Raw genomic sequence first — 18689 nt, forward strand, 5'->3', positions numbered from 1 at the left:
CTCCATAAATAGTGTAGATTTTTCTTCTGAAAATAAAAAACTATTTAAAAAAAAAAAGAAAAAATTTAAGAATAGAAAACCAATTTCATATTGCTAAACTTTTTTTTAAAAAATGGACATAAAGACGTCAGTGGCATGGAATGATGTGTCTTTCTCTACGATAATTACGAGAGTTTTGACGCCTTATGGGTTAATTAGTGAAGATAATTGATTGTGTATTAGAAATGTGATCATAGGTGAGCCAGAGTTTAAAAAAATGTCATGTTATTTTATATATATAAATAAAGTTGTGACTCACTTGTACATTTTTGGGATAAGAGTTGTCCCTTCAGCCACAACTCTCTTTTTTAAGTTTTTTTCAAATGCCTTTGTGGCAATTTAAAGCCCCTCAGCGAACTTGTTATTGTGTTGCCCTACACGCATTTTTAAAACATCATTTTCCAACGTTACACTCGCCGGGCAAGAGTGCTGGGATCTCCGGCATCTTCAATAGCGTAATTGGTCTTTCCCATTTTTTAGTTACTAGATTTCATAATCTAATAATTCATAATCTAATATATCTAATATCTTTAGATAATAATTTCATAATCTAATTTACCCCCTCTTGATGTTGGCAAGAAATATGTCATAATATATTTAGCCAAGAAAAATAAACGGCTATGGAGGATAAGTTTTGCAATTATGTGAGAAAGAAAAGGATCTACATCTTATTTTATATTAATATTTTTGCAAAATATTCTGCTGAGAACTCGTACGTTTGAGGACTGAGTACTTATAAACATCGATTTCTACTTATGATATCGATATTACTAGCTAGGAGTCCGATTTCTCATTATTTCGCAGTTTCGATTTCTCGAGCACGCGCAGTCAACTCTTTTAGGAGAAAAGGGGTATATTTTTACGTTATGTACTGCCAAGTTGCGATTCCCCACATTGGCGAAATTTGTTTCTAGTCCTTGGCATGAAAATGACTACTAACATACATTAACCTCTATGCCCTACCCAGCCATTCCCTGTCAGTGATTGGGGTCTTAAACACGATGCGGGGATGAAAACTACATATAACCATTTCTAAATATGAAAAAAGTTATTTCATATTCGAAAAACTTTATATTATTGTTGAGCAGTTGTTTCTATAATTAGAAAAAATCATTTTGGAAGTAGACTAACAGACAGACATTTAGCCTCGTTCCTTAAAATAAGTACATCTCATTTGGAACCACAATCTAAGGAACTTTTAAAAATGAAATCGCAATTTCATTCATGTCATTAAATATTTATGTTAAAATGTATATATCCCATTTCTATTTTAGAAGTTTTTACTTAGCCCACCAAACTTTTTTTTTCTGATTTTTTGCCTTCAACCAAAAAAGTTTGCCCATCCCTGTCCTATATTAAGTTTTTAAACTAAATCAACTGCTTGAAAAGTTTTTTATGTGAAATAAAATATCATTTATATTGCATAGGGTCTCTGATTGACTTAAGTGGGGCTTTAACTCTTAATTCCTGTTTTACTAATGTATGTGTGTTTGTTTGCATTTAATGCGAATATAAATTTATAATTGTGTCAAAAACGAGTTTTAAGAAATAGTTAGCTCTCTTACTTTAAAGTATTCACTGCTGATGTTGCATCAGGAAAGGATGCTACTCTAGTGACTATCACATTCTTACACAAGATTGGCTCTGAAAATATGTTATTAAATAGAATCCATTAATTAACTTTTGAGGAAATAATAGGATGGTATTTTGCTGTTATTTTTGGCAGAAAAAATACAAAACTTTTTTCTAAATTAGTCTCATTATTGTTATGTGCTGTTTTGCTAAATAACAGTAAATTTCCTTTTAGTGTCAAGTCGATGCGTCTGGTACTTCTGTATCCCCGTCACTTTCCGAGCCATTGGATATAAAGAGTTCTTGTGAGTTGTTATATTTATAATTTCATTTAATATTTTGCCTAAGTTTAAATCAAGTTTTCTCCCATCTTTTCTATTTCAAGTATTTAATGGTTGTATTAAGCATAATTCGTATTAAAAATATTGTTTAAAATACAAATACAGTAGAGAACCATTTATCCGGTATCCAGATAACCGGGAAACCAGAAAACCGGGGAAAATTTTGCTCGATTTTCCCACCATTTTAAACTAGAACGAAAAAAACGGAATTTGAACTCATCCTTGAAGTTGAGTAGAGGAAAATGTAAGGAAGGGGAAAATTTTTTTCCCCGTTTACCCAGAGAAACGTCATTTCCTCTGTGACCTTGAAGGCAGGGAAGGGAGGAATGTTTTATTTTTTCCTTTAGGCCATCAATCAAACTCAAGGGTGTGGCATGCTGATTTCGTTTCCTGCTTGATTTACGAGGGGGGTGGGGAAAATGCATTGCATGCATATCAGTGAACAGAAAAAGAAAAGAGAAAAATATATTTATTTGACATCGACTAATAAAAATAAAATCTTTTTCTTTTGAATANTAATTAAATATCGTGTTTTTATCAACAAAAAAAAAAAAAAATAAAAGGAGAATTGTTTATTAATTTAAACATAGGATTATTTTATGAAGCAGATTACAGTTTTGTTTATCTGATTCCACTATGTTTGATTTTCTTTCTTTTCACGATAAATTTCGCACTCAATAAATTAATTCTTTTTATTCATAAATTTTATCATTAGGTTTTTTTTTTTGATTTCTGTTGATTTTGCCTTGTTCCGGGTTTTAATATTTATGCTAGTGCCTTTTTTTAACTATCGAAACGAACGGTTCGAAAATTTTCAAGAGTTTTTATTTAGATTAATAAGTTTTCCTTTTATTTTATCGTTTCTCCCCGTATAATTAGCTATGAAATATATTGCGTTATTTAATCATTGGTTTTGTTTATATAATTTAATTTAGGAATTGTAATTATTTTTAAAAAATAAATATGAGAATTTTGTATTTTTTAAACTTGATTTTCTTGTCTAAACTTGCGAATTTTTTTATTCTTTTAAATGTTATATTTCCACCATTTTTTTTCTTTTTAAAGTTAGGAGTACCTTTCTTTTCTCTCTTACTTTATGCATTACACTTTTTCCTTGTACTTCGGGTTCGATAAAACATCGATTAACGACACTTTTTGGTCCATCCAGAAAACCGGGAAATCCAGACATCCGGGATAGCGATGGTCCCGAGCATCCCGGATAATTGGTTCTCTACTGTACATAACTTTCCAGCTTTACCTATTGCATAAATTATCAACAATATGTTTATGTTTTCTGCAATGGTTTATGAAGCTTTGTTTCATGATTCAGAAGCATGCAATAAAGTATTTTTGAAGTCTGCATTCATTTCACAACCTAATATATACTTTATTCAATTTACCCACTTTATTACCTCGGTATCTTCCTCTATGCAGTTTGTGGCTCTCTTAGCCTCATTCATTTTAAGACAACTGTTCTTTTTGAGACATAGCTGAAATATATAACTCATAGAAATCCTTGAACATTTGACTCTGAACCGAATAAATTTGTAATGCGGAATATTTTATCATGCACTTAACAACTTAGATAGACAAAGTGAGGCTGTATTTTACTTTCTCTTATTTGGTAGTATAAAAGTTTTTGAGGAATTTTTTTTATAAGGTTTTTGACTGTTCCTTTTAATGTATGATAACTCAGCACTTAAATCTTATCTTATTTTTTTCTGGTCTTATCTAGCTAATGAAAGAAATAAGTAAGAGATATAGGGCTTTTCATATATGGAGAAAAGATCATATGTTATTTTAAAAGCAACTAAAAATGGAAGGTTTTAGCAGAAGTGAGAGTCTTATCTTATTTATAACAATAAGATAAGACTTAACAAATCTAGCTAAATTAAATAAATCTTAATAGTTAATTTCAAACAGAGTGCAAAACTCAAGCTATTTGTTTTTCTCCACAAAAAATCGGTTTCTTCACGTTATTAAATTTAGGTTCTATGCTTGGCAGAGAAATTGTTTTAAAAGATGGCCTTTGTAGCAAATCACGTAACAGGTTAAAAATGGTAATGCAAGATCCTGTGTAAATTATAACAAAAGTTATCTAACAAAATGGAAGCTTTTGAGTTTGCTTAAAAAACTATCGGAAAGCATGATCTGTGTTCCCCAAATATGTAAGGTAATGTTTTAATGAAGAATAAAAATTAGAGAGAGCAAATGCATACAGATGTTATTAAAAGGAGGCGAGAATACATAATGATGAGAGATATGATGATGACTTGCTATGATGATTTGATCTTACAAGATCAACATCTAAGTTAGTAAAATATCAGCTTATTAATGTAAAGGAAATGCTAAAGTGGTTAAAATACATTTAACAGTAAAGTTTTACAGTTTCAGAATTTGTATTTGTGTTTTTTCTTGTTATTGGCACTTAAGTAATTAAATTAGTAGACACAATCTTTTAAAGGTTAACTGTAGTATTAATATGAAACTTTAGAAGCAACATTTTAAATATTAACAAGTTTAAGTTCTTCGCATGAAACGGGATCTACAAAATTAAATCTAAAAAGCAATGTTTTGCTGGTCACCATACAGTCAGTCTCTACTTTATTTTGACTTCTACCTTGTAGGGTATATAAATTAATGTTTTATTTTCAAAGCTTTAAATTTGGTTAAAGGTTTAAGAATACAAGATAAATAATGCAGCTCTCGAACTTTTGCTGGTAGCTTAGTGGAGAAATCAAGCAAAAAATTTAATTTAATTATAAGAAAAAAAAGAATTCACTGTTAAATTTATTTTTAATTTTGTCTATAAAGCTTTACTGTCATGTGTGAGTTTTATATTCATAAAAGTACATTAATGTTTATCAAATAATGTTTGTATTGCACATATTATTAATTTTTGATGTGTTATTTCAATTGCCTCAATTTGCATTTTTTTTTTAAATAGCCTAAAATAGGCATGTTTTTATTCTAAAATTTATAAGCTTATAATGATATATTTTGCATTAGGTATAGATTATGTAGTTAAATTAGATGCAATCTTTTATGTATCAACATTTCATTTAAAGGAAAGAAAACTTATCAAGAGTTATTTCGTTTTTAAACTTTTTAATCAAGTTATCTAGACAAATTTATGAAGAAATTTTTTTTTTTTTTTTTTAAAATTGCATCTGCATTAAATAACAAAATGAAAAATATATTTAATGAACAAAAAACAACCACAGTATGCTCTAAGCTGAGTCTGTAATAAAATCTGGTTGATGAACTTTTTTAAAATGTAGGATTTTACAAATCTTGTAAATTATCTTAGGGGTTTTAATAAGCAAGCGACACTTAAAATACTAAAATTTTAAGATATTAAGAACTTTTTTTAGCTGAATTTAGCAAATGTAATTGATTTGGTTCACATTCATGTTGAACCTCTAGTTTTAAGCAGTCACAAGTCAAAGTTTTTCTATTATAAAAATTGACGATTTAGTAGTAGAATTTTTAGAACGGATTTTTCTTTTTTTTTCTCTTGATATTTTTTTTACATTTTAAGAAAATATATTTTCCGAAGAAAGTTATTTGATTTGCAATAGAAGAATTTCTATAAGCTACGATAATCTCTGACTAAAATAGCAACAATATTTATGCATGTAATAAAAAATTAGTTTTTATTTTTCAAAAAACAACTATTATATGTTATAAGTAGGTTTTAGAATCAAAAACATAATCCAACAAATAAGACATAAATGTGACTAAAAAGAAATAAAATTTATATAATTGAGTAATAAAACAACATATTCAAATGTGAGTATATCAAGTACTCCTGTGCACAAACAAAACAAAACATGTTAATCTTTCCCTCATATGAAAACTCTTTTTTTTCCTGGTATGTATGTTCTCTTTTGTTTTCCCCTTCAGTAAGAAGCTCACAGTCTTGCAATTTTGCTTATAAATTAAATAAGTTTTAAAATAACATATATATATTTTTTTAGTTTATTATTATTTACATAACCATAAAGGAATTTTTATGAAAGCAAGTACTGTGAACTTTTTACCTAATTTTTTTTATAATCCAGATATTTTGATAATCAAAAATACCAAATATTAAACTCGATCATACCAATCTAAACTATTTTTAACTAAACTTAAATGTCTTTGTCTTTTTTTAGCTCCTCCAAAAGCAGAAAATGAGCTTCCTCCATCAAATTTGCTAGTCACATTTTTAGAATTTTCCTCCATTGTCATGTTAAATACAAAAGGTACGAAAGTTAAACTTAAAAGTTTGTTTTGTTTTCTTAATGTTAATATATAGTTACAGGTAAAACTTATTTGTTGCAATTTATCTGAAAGTGCCCTTTTTGGCTGCTTTTTGTTACTTGAGTGATACTACAACTATACAAAATTTAATAGTTACGCTGTCATGTTTTACTATGAGTCCCATTTTTGCATAAAAATATTAAATAATAAGACTGTATCGCCTTGATAAAAGCCCTTTCTGTTGGGTAGCTTGATTAACATCTTTAAAATTGCACAAATTGATACGTTGAACTGGGAGACCATCCATAAATTTCTCAAAAGTGACTGATGTATTTTATCTTTATTTCCTGACTTGTTGTTTCAGAATTTTTAGGACTCTTAGATCATTTTTTGACAAAGAAAAATTGCTTGTCGTTTTTCTTAATTCTTTGTACAGAAGGAGTTAGCATCCTTGATATTGATTTTTTTTTAAAATTTACTTGGCTCATCTTTTATAGCATTTCTACTTGTGTGTATTATTGCTTCCTTTATATGTCTGTTAAACTCATGAAATACGACCAATGAAAAATCAGAATAGTGATTTAAACAATAATTATCTTTCACATTTAAAATTTTTTTATATGTAGCAGCATTCAATCAAGCAAAGAAATTGGAAAGTTTTACGAGATATTAGCTTTAATGAAGATTACAGGCTTTCACTATTGCAACAAAATGTTGTACCTTGGCACCATTTTTTTAAATCGATTTTATGTTGACAAACAAACAATAAATTTTTTTAAGCCACTAATTTTGAAAAAATGCATATTACAAATTTGTTACATTAATAATAAAAGTTCTCAGTTTTAAACCTAAGACTCGTATTGAACCTGTCTCTGTAGAATCCAAATAAATTAAACAAACATTAGCATTTGTTGTGACAAGAATGGTGAATATTAATGCCTGGTTCTCAAGAAATCATGTTATCATAAATCAAGAAATCATGTCTCATTATGCTGTTATATTATTTTTTTAGTTGTGGATAAAAGAGAACATATTCATAAATGTTTTTAAGAAATTAAAAACTTTATTAAAAACTATTTAAATTAAAGAAATTTATTTTTAGTATGGGACAAAATAGCTAATTGTTTTAGAAAAAAAAAGTACTTATTTAACAAAGTTACTTATATTAGCGTACATTGAAGTTGTAATGTTACAAAACAAGCTCACTACATTAAAATTCATAATATGTCAATTCAAATCATTAAGTGTAAAACATGGTCCAAAATTATAAAAACTTTTTGGCACTCAACTATTTCATTTTATTACCAGCCTTTTTCATCAGACCCATTTTCGGGTTTACGACTATGAATGTTCAACTCCCTAACCATGTAATTTTAAGCCAAAACTAGAAGATAAGGAAACTCTTAGATCAAGCATTGGGACAAACAAGTCTTTGTTAAAGACTTTTTGATGGAACTTACCTGCATTTGCTCTGCATAGAGAGGAAAACTACAAAAAAGTTTCATAGTTAGCTTGACCGTAAAGGGGCTGTAACCCATCTATCACTGAGAATATTTAATATGAACTTTGTAGTAACTGTTGTTACCTCAAGCCTAGAAAGTCCCAGAAGCCAACTAAACAACTATTGTCTGTGCACATTAAATTTGTCTTACAGTTGTGTCATAGGTTCATTGTAGAATATTAGAGAAAGTAGTACCAGCTCAGGAATTGTCCACATCATTTGACTAATGAACAGCACCCGAGTTCACGTCAAAACTAGCAATCTTACTAGGCTCTAGGCAGTTGTTAAAAAACAGTGCTATGTGCTTGACCACAGTTGTGTTGTGTACACATATAAGGAGCATTGTAATATCTCAGTTGGTAAAATTAAAGCCGAGCATGAAACATTTTATGCATGTTTGAAAATAAATTTTGAAGTGAAAAAGTAAAGTTCCTGATTCTAATGTTTCATCATGACCAAAAAACATTATTTAGATTATTTTAAGTGTGTTTGAAAGAAATGTGTTGTTATTATATGTTGGAATTCATTTCAAACCAGCATTATTTGTTTCAGACCTAAGCAAGAAGATTATCTTTGATGTGACCCTTACACTAAGACAATTTTAATATAATAATTGTTAAATACAATCATGATTTTTTTCTTTAAAGAACCTTTAGATTTTATGAAAGGACTCAAATATCCTAATAAATAGTGACAAGATGTCTCCAAGGTTTTCTAAAATTCTAATTAAACTATATCTTTCATATTTTGTTACTTATCGTTTTAACCTTGAATTCAAAACATAGTTGTTTCTTCTTTTCTTTCTTGCTTAAAATTTATTTTTCTGCTTTTCCAGATGAATCCAATCTGAATACTTGCAAACTTTGCTTTATTATACTTACTTGTATAACTGAGGTCAGTATTTCTTTACTGTGCTGTTGAATAGTTTTCTTTTGGTTATCAAAAATACTTGTTTTGTGTTATTCAATCATCAGTATTTAATTTCATGTTTTTTCTTTTCAAATAACAATTTTTTTTAGTTGATAGACTTAATTTTTAACATTTAAAAAAGTAAACAATTATTATTAGAATAGAGAGTAGTCTACTTTATTTTAATAGTTTTATTCCAGAATTATTTTAATATTTTTTTTTATTCTTTGATAAATTTATTGTCACAGTTTTATGCTATTATTCTTAGCCTAATTATACTGTTTTCAAATAATATTAAGAATTATATCATATTAGTCTCTTATTTTATTTTTTATTTCAGGACCAATATGCAAATTCTATTATCCATGATGTCAATTTAGTTTATAAAGTACAGCTCCACAGAATGGTAACTTTATTTTTAATTATCTTACAAGATAAATTTAACTTTTTCTTGATGAGCTTTTATTTTTATTGCTATCACTTAATAAAATTTACATGGAAAAGGACATTTTCCAGATACAGTGTATATATGCACCAGTGTATACATATGGTGATAACTTAAAATATTAACTTAAAAAATTAGAAAAAAACTCTTTTCTTTTTGCTAAAAGTTAAAAGAAACATTTTTCAGAAACTTGATATTTTTATTCCTTCAAATTAATATTAAACTATAGTTTTCAGTTTTAAGAAAAAATGTAGGAGGAAGACTGAAAGTGTATTTTGTTTGAATTAAAGAAGGTGATTTTGTTGTACATTAACTAGATAATGAGTGTCATTTAAAAATTTGTTTACAATATTTTATACTATAAAGAATTTTTTATTATTTTTTAGCCAATGAGGCACAGGAAAGTGCCTTATGACAAAAATGGTCCTTATAGACCTCTAGCTTGTCCAATGTTAGATCTGATGGTTGAGTTCATCCTAAGTCACATGACAAAATCTTTACCTTTTGAACTTTACTAGTAAGCTCATTACTATGTCTATCTATCTTTGTAATTTTGCTATACTTAAGAGTTGCAAGATAAATTTATTTGTTAAGATTTCCAAATATCTTTAATATTGTTCTACGAAAATCACAGCTAGTTTACCAGGCTCAGAATCATTTATATGTTGTAAACCAATATCAGAGTATATGTTGTAAACCAATTTATCTCCTTCAACCCTTTATAAACAGCAGTGGTTTTAACAATTCAGAACACATTTCTATGGTTTTGGTATCCTAATAGCACCCACTGATATTTGAATTATGTAAAAATCTTATAACTTTTATTTATAAACTGAAATCAATAAAACTCTTTGAATGTATTAAACTGAAATTGTATATGGAATATTTTCTCTACTTTAAAAAACTTGCATAAATATCTGGTTATAATTTTTTAAGTAACAATTTAATTACTGAGTAACTAAGTAAATATTTCATGTGTACTATTAATGTACAGTGTACAGAATAAAAACTTTAGTAACTTTTGATCTAACAATTGAATTTTTTCTTGCTAAGATGTAATCTTAATGATTCAAAGGGATAACTTAAAATATGTTAATTAATTTGTTGAGAATTCTCTCAAATTATGAAAAAGAAATCACTTAAAATTATGAAAAAGATATATCAAAATACTTCCTCTTAGCAAACATAATTTTTTTGTTTAATTTGATTCTTAACTTTCAAAATATTGCATCCTGCAATTTGGAAAATGCAGTCCCAATACAGGCAAGAGAGCTGTCAAAAATTTCGGTTCTCAAAAATCAATTTTATTTTTTACTTATTTGACCATATATTTGGAACTATTTAAGAAAATAAAAAAAGTTTGCAGATGCGTGAGTCAAAGTTAAATTTAAGTAACTATTAGATCAACTGTTAGAGCTATATCTAACTTATAAGAGGTAAAAGTTTTTCCACTTCTCACCAAGCGTCAACATATAAATGCAGAAATAAGTATAATCAATGCACTAAAGACACATGTATGGAGATTGTAAATTATTAAATTTAAGTTATATTTATTAAGGAAAAATATTAAGCTTTGAGACCAATATTTTGTTGCATCGAAACAAATACAGTGAAACCTGCCAAGTTGACCACCCTTGTAAGTTGGACACCTGCATAAGTTGACCTCAATTATCAAGAACGGAATTTTTCCTATATAATATAAAGAAGCAAAACTTTTATAACTTGACCACCTGTCTATCTTGTATGTTGACCACTGAAATAAGTCAATTTTGTCTAGGAGTATCATGAAATTCCATTCTAAAACCCTCATAAGTTGACCAGAAAAAGAAAGTCAGAAAATTTTCTGTCATTTTGGAATGTATGTTAAATGAAATGAATGTTGGTGAATTAGTGTAAAAAGCTAATCTAAACCCTTTTGTGAGTTGACCATCTGGGGAAACTGTAGGGGGTCAGGTTTTGACCATTTCTTTCATTCAAAACATTGGGCTGATGTAAAGTCTAAACAACAGCACCAAACAACAATGAGGGAATATTTTTGTAACAAATAGGTTTGTAAATGTAGTAATAGCAGAATAAATTTTAAAGTGTTCAAATAATTTTGTTTTGTTAAAGTTTTCAAATTTACATGTTTTCGTGTTCTGATATTTTAAAAAATTATTTTTATTAAACACTTCACATGCATAACTAACGAAATAATTTTTTTTAAAAAGTTAGTTAAATATTAGAATTATATGTAACAAATTGAAGTTCATTCAAGTTTAAACACATTTCTTAAGATATTTATTTGGCTATTTGCTGAATAAAATTTTTAAGTCAAGTAAAAAAGAATTTTAAATATATAGCAACATGATATAGGAAACGAAAAAGTAAACAATGACCCAGCCCTCAATAAGTTGCCCACTTGTCTAAGTTGACCACTAAAACAATGCACCACAAGTGGTCAACTCACACAAGTTTTACTGTATTTGATTGTGCCTAATTCAGGTGTGGAGATTAATTTTGTTGCTTAGGCTACAGATTTTTTAAAATAACATTTTTAATCTATATAACATTTTTTGTTGAAATGTACAAGTTTAAAAACGTTATGTTTAACAGGGTCTCATAAATGTTGCAATAAATTTCTAGGAGAGTTAGGGCAAGTGCTCTTATGCTCTCATTTCCAGGCATGAGTTCCTATGCAGTTTTCTTCCTGATGATGTGCCCTAACTCCTCTAGAATTTTATTGCAACATTTATGCCCCCTACCAGTTATACAAAGCATTTTTAAACTTGTATATTTCAACAACAAAAAATAGACTAAAAATGTCATTTCAAACAAACTATCTTGGAGAGAGAAACTAATGGCAGTTATGAAATTAATCATATGAAAGTAACACATGTAACAGAAAAAAAAGCATTGTTCCCACTGTTATTTATCAATTAAACAAAATGATTTTTCTGCATATTGTAGAGCAATTTTATCAATCAAATGTTTCACTTTCCAGGGTGAAGTCTTAGTTTTCTTATTTAAAGTTCATTTCAAAACAATGACTTGTTTGCTCGATGTTAAAAAGACTACTCAAAAGAAGGAATTACTACTAAACATGGGGTAAAATTGAAGCTTTATTTACTAGGTTCAAAGAGTATTCCATGTGTACCTCAATAAGGAAATGAACTTGTTACTGCATTTTTGGCATCTATTGAACACTCTTATCCTGCATCAGAGAATTGCTTTGAAAGATCCTGCGTTGCATATTAGATCCATTTTGGCTACAATTGTTTTCTAAAATTATATTGGTACCATCAAGTTTTCTCCAATTAGGATCAACAATTACATAAAAGGCAAAATAGCATAGAAACGGTATATAAGTGAAGCTAATTTACAATTTTTTTAAATTTGACAGAAATTTGGGTGAAAAGAAACTTCTAGTTGTTGCAAAAATTAGACAGTAAATCTTTATTTAAAATTATTTTATTCCTAATTTAAAGCTTTAAGTGTTGTTCCTAATCTCCAACTATATCTGACAGAGTCAGGCCAGATATAAAAAAACAGTTGACATTCAGGAAGTAGATTACCAGAAAGGAAGGAAAAAATGTTTCCTCTGGAAGATCTAAACAATCCATAACAATTAATGACTCTCAACAGATTACAACTTTTAAAATCAACAGAAAAAATCAAAGCTTCAGTGGTTTTGCAATGTGCTGTCAAAATATATTGTTTCTGGAGATTACATGAAAATTGAGCTATTCTAATTTTAAGTAAAAAGTTAAACAATTATTTTGAAAGAGTACATATTTTTCTAACAATTTTATTAATAATTAGTATAGAAATTGTTTGAAAATTAAAATTTATTTTATTGAATTGATTAGATGCATAGGGCTGTACTCTATCATCTTAGTTTTTTTTTTTTCATTTTGTTTGTGTTTAAATGCTTTTTACAAAGTATCAAATAAAATACAACAATATTAATACTGTTTCTTTTATTTTATCTTTTCTATTCTTCATACTAGTAATCTTTTGTTAGTGTTATTTAAAGTTGTAATTCCTTTGATAAAGTGCTGTTTAATGTACATTTAAATAGCGACATTTTCCCTTTTCAAAGTAGGTTGTAATTTCAGTTAAGACTGCATCTTCAATGTTTGTTCAAATAAATGACTGAAATGACTATGAAGGGATTGTTAATTTTAATGATACTGTAAAGTCGTATAAGAATAGCCATACCGTCTTTTTTGTTTCAGAAAATAGTAAAGAAAAAGGCAAATGTTTTACTACCTGTTAGATATCTTTATTTTGTATCTTATTTTTATTCTTATCCAATATTAAAGTATTTTTTATTAATGTTTTATATTATTAGAATATACAGTTATAATAACAATTATTGTAATATATATTTAAGTTATTTTTTCTTTCCCCTTTGTGCTGTTTGGTGTACCCTTAAATAACAACATTTCCTTCTTTCAAAGTAAGTTATAATTTCACTTGATACTTCATCTTTAATATTTACTCAAGTAGATGATGGCAATTATAGGATTGTTTATTTCAATGGCACTACAAAGTTGCAAAAAAATATCCGTACCTCTTTTGACCTTAGAAAAGTAGTAAAACAAGGCTAATTGTTTTTACCTGTCAGATATCTTTATTTTTTACCTCACTTTCTTTTATATACGATATTTAAATATTTTTTACTACCATTTTATATTTTTAGAATATGTTGTATTTCTATGAGAAATAAATAACTAAAAGCACATATTTTTATGCCACAAGTCATGTCTTTTTAATATCTTTTATTTTTCTTAGAATTGTTTTATTATTAATATTTTGTATTTTATTTTTTCCATTGCATTGTAGAAATGTAATATATAATTTGTGAATATTCTAATCATCATTTAAATTGAAGTTTCTAAACTTTTCTGGACTACTGCCTTCTTTTGAAATGAATTTTTTTCTTGCAGTTTCTTACCTTTAAACGAACGTTTTATAGTTTTAATCCCTAGCATTGGAATTACTTAAATAACAACAAAATATCAGGAATAAGTAAAATAATACATATCATTAAAAATGTAGATGACAAATTGTAATGTTATATATCACTACCTAGTAATTCACTTTTTAACTATTTAATTTTTGGTTACCAGGATTACTTTTAATAATTCTTTAGTTTTCAAACATCTGGCCTGTATGAATATATTTTAAAAGTTTGCTTCCTTTAGCATGTTAAATAAGTTGGTTATTCGTTTGAACAGATTACATTCATTTATTTTTCAACCTGATTATTTGTATTTACTTTATGTCATTACATTTATATTTAAAACAATTTTATTAAATTCTTTATTCTGCAATTATGACAACTGCAGAAATTTTTTTTTAACTGAAAGTTTCACTCTTTAAATTGAATGTCTTGTAACTACATTACTTAAACTCAGTAACACAGTATCTAATAAGCCAGTAGAGCAATTAATTGACAATACATATCATTTTATGATCTACACTGAAGCGGGAAGCATCATTTAAAAAAAATTAAGCTAATTTTATATTAAAACACATTTTTTTTAAGCTGAAATCATTTTGTATATAAATTATTTTTTATTAATATAAATAAGTAGATTATAATGTTGGTTTGTTCTACAGTCTTTGTTTAGGTGTCATCCATAGAATTTTATGTTATCAGAAACGTGGCAGAGTAAGACTGCAATATCACTGGAAAGAATTATGGACTGGTAATTGAAATTTTCTTTTCTGTAAAAGTTTTTTTTAATGTCTCTTTTAATCAATATATAATAATCAGAATTTTGTTGCAATATATAACATTCAAAAGGTGACTTAAAACTGTTATCATAAAAAACGGATGAAATGATGGATAGTTACCCATTGTTTCAATGATAAACTGAGAATTTATTAAATGTAAGAAAAACCTGTACATAAGTTTTTCTTACCATTCATATTATCTCTTACAATACATGCTCTCACTTTATATATCAATTTTTACAAGATATTAAAATGAGTTGAAAAACCTATATGGGGAATAAGAATATTGTTCCTAACTGATGTTAACATTTAAATTTGTTACATTTGCTATTCCACCAAGGAAACATTGAATCATCATCTAAAAACATTTAATATTTAACTTTTTTATTTCATTTAAGCACTTTTGTGAATAAGAAAAATGTAAGTGAATTTCATAAACATTGTAGACTAAAACAAAGTAATTCATGAATAAAGCATAAATGAAAGCATAGAGTTGGACATGCTATAGTTTCAATTCTATAAACAGGAACCTTTCTCGGGGTTTAAACAGCAAATGATAGTTGAGAAGTAAAGAGACAAACAGGTGCAAAGTGGTTTAACCAATAGGGTTAGAGGAACTACTTGATATAAGAAGAGAAATGAGTGTGAGGGGGATTGGGGGGAACCCTAGATGTGGCAAAAGATGAAATTAAAATCGATTTTAAAATATTGGGAAATGTTGGGATAATAGAAAATTCATTAACTAACTCATTAGAATTTTTCAAAAGGTAGAATGATTCCTAAAGATAAAGTTTGGTAGTTGCAGATAGGTGTTGAATGACATTAACAGATGAAATTTCAAACCTATGATTAGAATCCCAACCATGTAGAGCTATGGAAAATTGGTAATTTTTTTATTTTTGACATGTCTTTCATCTTATTTAAGTCAAAGTTTAAGGGTATGTTTAAATTGTCCAATATGTGCAAGACCCATTGTCGCAAAATTCAATTAATACCCCAGCTATTAATATCAGCAATAGGGTAATTAAGTTTGGTGAAATTGTTACCTGGAAGAACTTTTAAACTCAAATTTATTCAAAATATTTACAAATCAAGGACTGATTTTCAGATAATAATATAAAACAATCAAATTTTTAAAATTCGAATTAGACAGTTTGGTGGATGGCCTGATTAATTTTGAATTGATGCGATTAATAATATTAGAAGGAAAACTGCAGTCTACAGTGTTAGCTTTAAGGTAAAGGAGCTTTTCTTGTTTAGGTTCAGCATTCTTGGAAGATTATTGTTTATGGAACCAAACTATAGTATGTTTATTTCTATTCTTTCATTTGTGCTCTATTCATGTTTTTTTTATTTTTACATAGCACAAAGTATACCGTATCCTTTTTGTATAAAATACAAAGTAATTTAATAAATGTTTGAGGCTAAACTATATAAATCATTACTGTCCAAATCAAATCAAGCATGAAAATCGGTAATTATCTTGTGCTTTGAGTGAAATTAACAATTTATTGACTTTAACATTTAGAAAAAGATAACTTTATTTTGTGAAGTAATATTGTTGAAGGCAGTGTGATATTGTAGATGAGTTTCTTATCAAGATTAAAGAAAACTCATTATCATATTAAAATAAGTATTTCAGAACTTATTCTCTACCATTTTATATTTCAAACATATCCTATTTACTTTTGTTCCCTTACTAGAAACATTTAAAATATGAAACTGCTTGTAATCTTTTTAACAATCTCCTCATAAAGTTGTTTTTCCCTCCCCTTTTTTTTTAGCTCTTATTAGTTTAATTAAGTTCCTTGTCACTCAAGAAGGGTTGCTTACAAAGAATTGCAACATTTTTCATTTATGTATTCAGGTAAGCTTACTTATAATAGTTATTAATTTTCTTTTACTCATCTTATAATGTTAAACATATTTTTAGATCTATATAATAGCATTTTAAAAAGATTTAATTGATTGCCAATTTATTTCATTCAAAATAATATTTTTTTCAAGTATATAGACATGTTTAATTTTTTCTCTTGATTAAAATAAACTTTTTTCTATTATTTTATAAACTGGTGATTATTTGTAAATAGTGTGTTGAAAAATATTGAAAGAAAAGTTTAAATTGTAGCAATTTAGCTTTAGAGATGTACATACACAAGTGGGTGACCTTTGTGCTAAAATACAAACTAAGGTAAACAACGTTAAAAAAGTGCAACAGTTGCACTGATGAAGGTTGCCCTTTGAGCATCCAAAACAGCTGTCTGCATTTAATAATATTTTTGTGCTCTTTAACGTTGTTTACCTTAGTTTAGAGATATACCCCTGATGTAATTTTATTCTTTATATTTTATTGCAGTATAAGCTTTAAAATCAATTTTAGAGAAATATAAATTTAAACCTTTGTGCTAAAATACAAACTAAGATAAACTACGTTTAAGAAGTGCAACAGTTGCACTGATGAAGGTTGCCCTTTGAGCATAAGAAACAGCTGTCTGCATTTAATAATATTTTTGTGCTTTTTAACGTTGTTTACCTTAGTTTAGATGTACCTCTGATGTAATTTTATTCTTTATATTTTATTGCAGTATATGCTTTAAAATCAATTTTAGAGGAATATAAATTTAAAATCTGTAAAGATTAATAAAAATGTGTTTTTGTTTTTATTTTTTTACGAAGCTGAAAATCAATTTCTTATGTATTTTATTCTTATTCTTCTATTGCATTCAACCCTTAAATAAGAAAAATAGTGAAATTTCTTCTTTTGATTTTTAATCAAATTATGTTAAATCAAAAAGTAATAAGAGTGTTAGTATTTTTAAAAAAATTTGTACTTCAAAAACAGGAAAAGAATTTAATCAAATTATTTTTCATGAAGCATTCATATATGGTATGCATTTTTAATATAACATTTATATAATAAATCTAGTACAGTTTGCTACATGTTTTCACCTTTTTCTTGCTCACTTTATTGTTATGTAACATTATTTTAAGGTTTCATGGTCACCATACAATGCTAATTGTTGGGATTACGTTTTTTACTTGAAATTTTAAAGTTCAAACTTTGCTTTCTCTTTCCTGTTGCAGTCACTCCTAGATTTAAATACTATATGGCATAGAACACAATTTTTAATATAGTGAAAACTTGATGTGACTAGCACAGAATATTATGAGAAGTCCTTTATTACAAAAAGTTTCAAAGTCTCCATCAATTGCTAATAAAGAAACTAATAAAGGGCAAAATAAAAGAATTTTTTTTTCATTTCGAGCGTCAAAAGAGAAAAATAGACATCTTTCTACATTTATGTTTATAGAGTTTTATGTTCCTCCTTAAAAAAGAAAAATTCTGCATATTTTACTAGTCTGGCTGTATATTTCAAAAGAATGAGAATTTTGTTGAATGTTTTATGAAATGTTATTTTATTGTTATATGAAATGCCCCCTTATTTCCCTTGGCAGCTTATTATTGAAATCAATATTGAGTATTGTCAATGATATCAAAAGCTATTGCGTTTAATTTTATTATTTTTTTCCATGCATTTTACAAAAACTCCCAGTATAGTCTTTAATCTGTAGACATAAATAGTCTACTCTAGTCATGTATTTTTTTTAAATTAAAATTAGTTGTTCAAAAGATAAGGGATATATGCAAATGTGTCTATTTCATATATTTTTATTGTTTTGTATTGATGTTCATATATTTTTATTGATTTGTATTGATTTATAGCGACAAGCTCACTATAACAACAATTCCATCTGTAATATTGAATTGTCATAATAGCAGACTATTATTGTATTGAAATTTGGCTTCAATATATTTCTAACAAGTCTAATTAAATTTGATATTTTTTTTCTAGAAAAATGTTTGCTTCTGATTTATTTTTTTAATGTAAGTCTGTGTATAATATGTTCTGTA

At 27.2% G+C, this 18689-nt stretch overlaps 1 protein-coding gene across 6 annotated transcripts in view; it reads left to right on the forward strand.

Moving 5' to 3' along the window:
- Window positions 1–18689, forward strand: part of LOC107440967 (armadillo-like helical domain-containing protein 3) — an 86354-nt gene that overhangs the window by 55040 nt on the left and 12625 nt on the right. For 5 of the 6 annotated variants that reach the window (XM_016054069.3, XM_071188418.1, XM_016054068.3 and 2 more), the window contains 7 exons: window positions 1847–1916; window positions 6110–6199; window positions 8534–8592; window positions 8948–9013; window positions 9439–9569; window positions 14660–14748; window positions 16561–16643. In XM_016054069.3, the coding sequence (XP_015909555.1) occupies window positions 1847–1916; window positions 6110–6199; window positions 8534–8592; window positions 8948–9013; window positions 9439–9569; window positions 14660–14748; window positions 16561–16643 (588 nt within the window). The remainder of the gene's footprint in view (window positions 1–1846; window positions 1917–6109; window positions 6200–8533; window positions 8593–8947; window positions 9014–9438; window positions 9570–14659; window positions 14749–16560; window positions 16644–18689) is intronic. The other variant, XM_043048404.2, reaches the window with a different exon arrangement.

This window comes from Parasteatoda tepidariorum, chromosome X2 (assembly GCF_043381705.1).
Source record: "Parasteatoda tepidariorum isolate YZ-2023 chromosome X2, CAS_Ptep_4.0, whole genome shotgun sequence".
Taxonomy (NCBI): domain Eukaryota; kingdom Metazoa; phylum Arthropoda; class Arachnida; order Araneae; family Theridiidae; genus Parasteatoda; species Parasteatoda tepidariorum.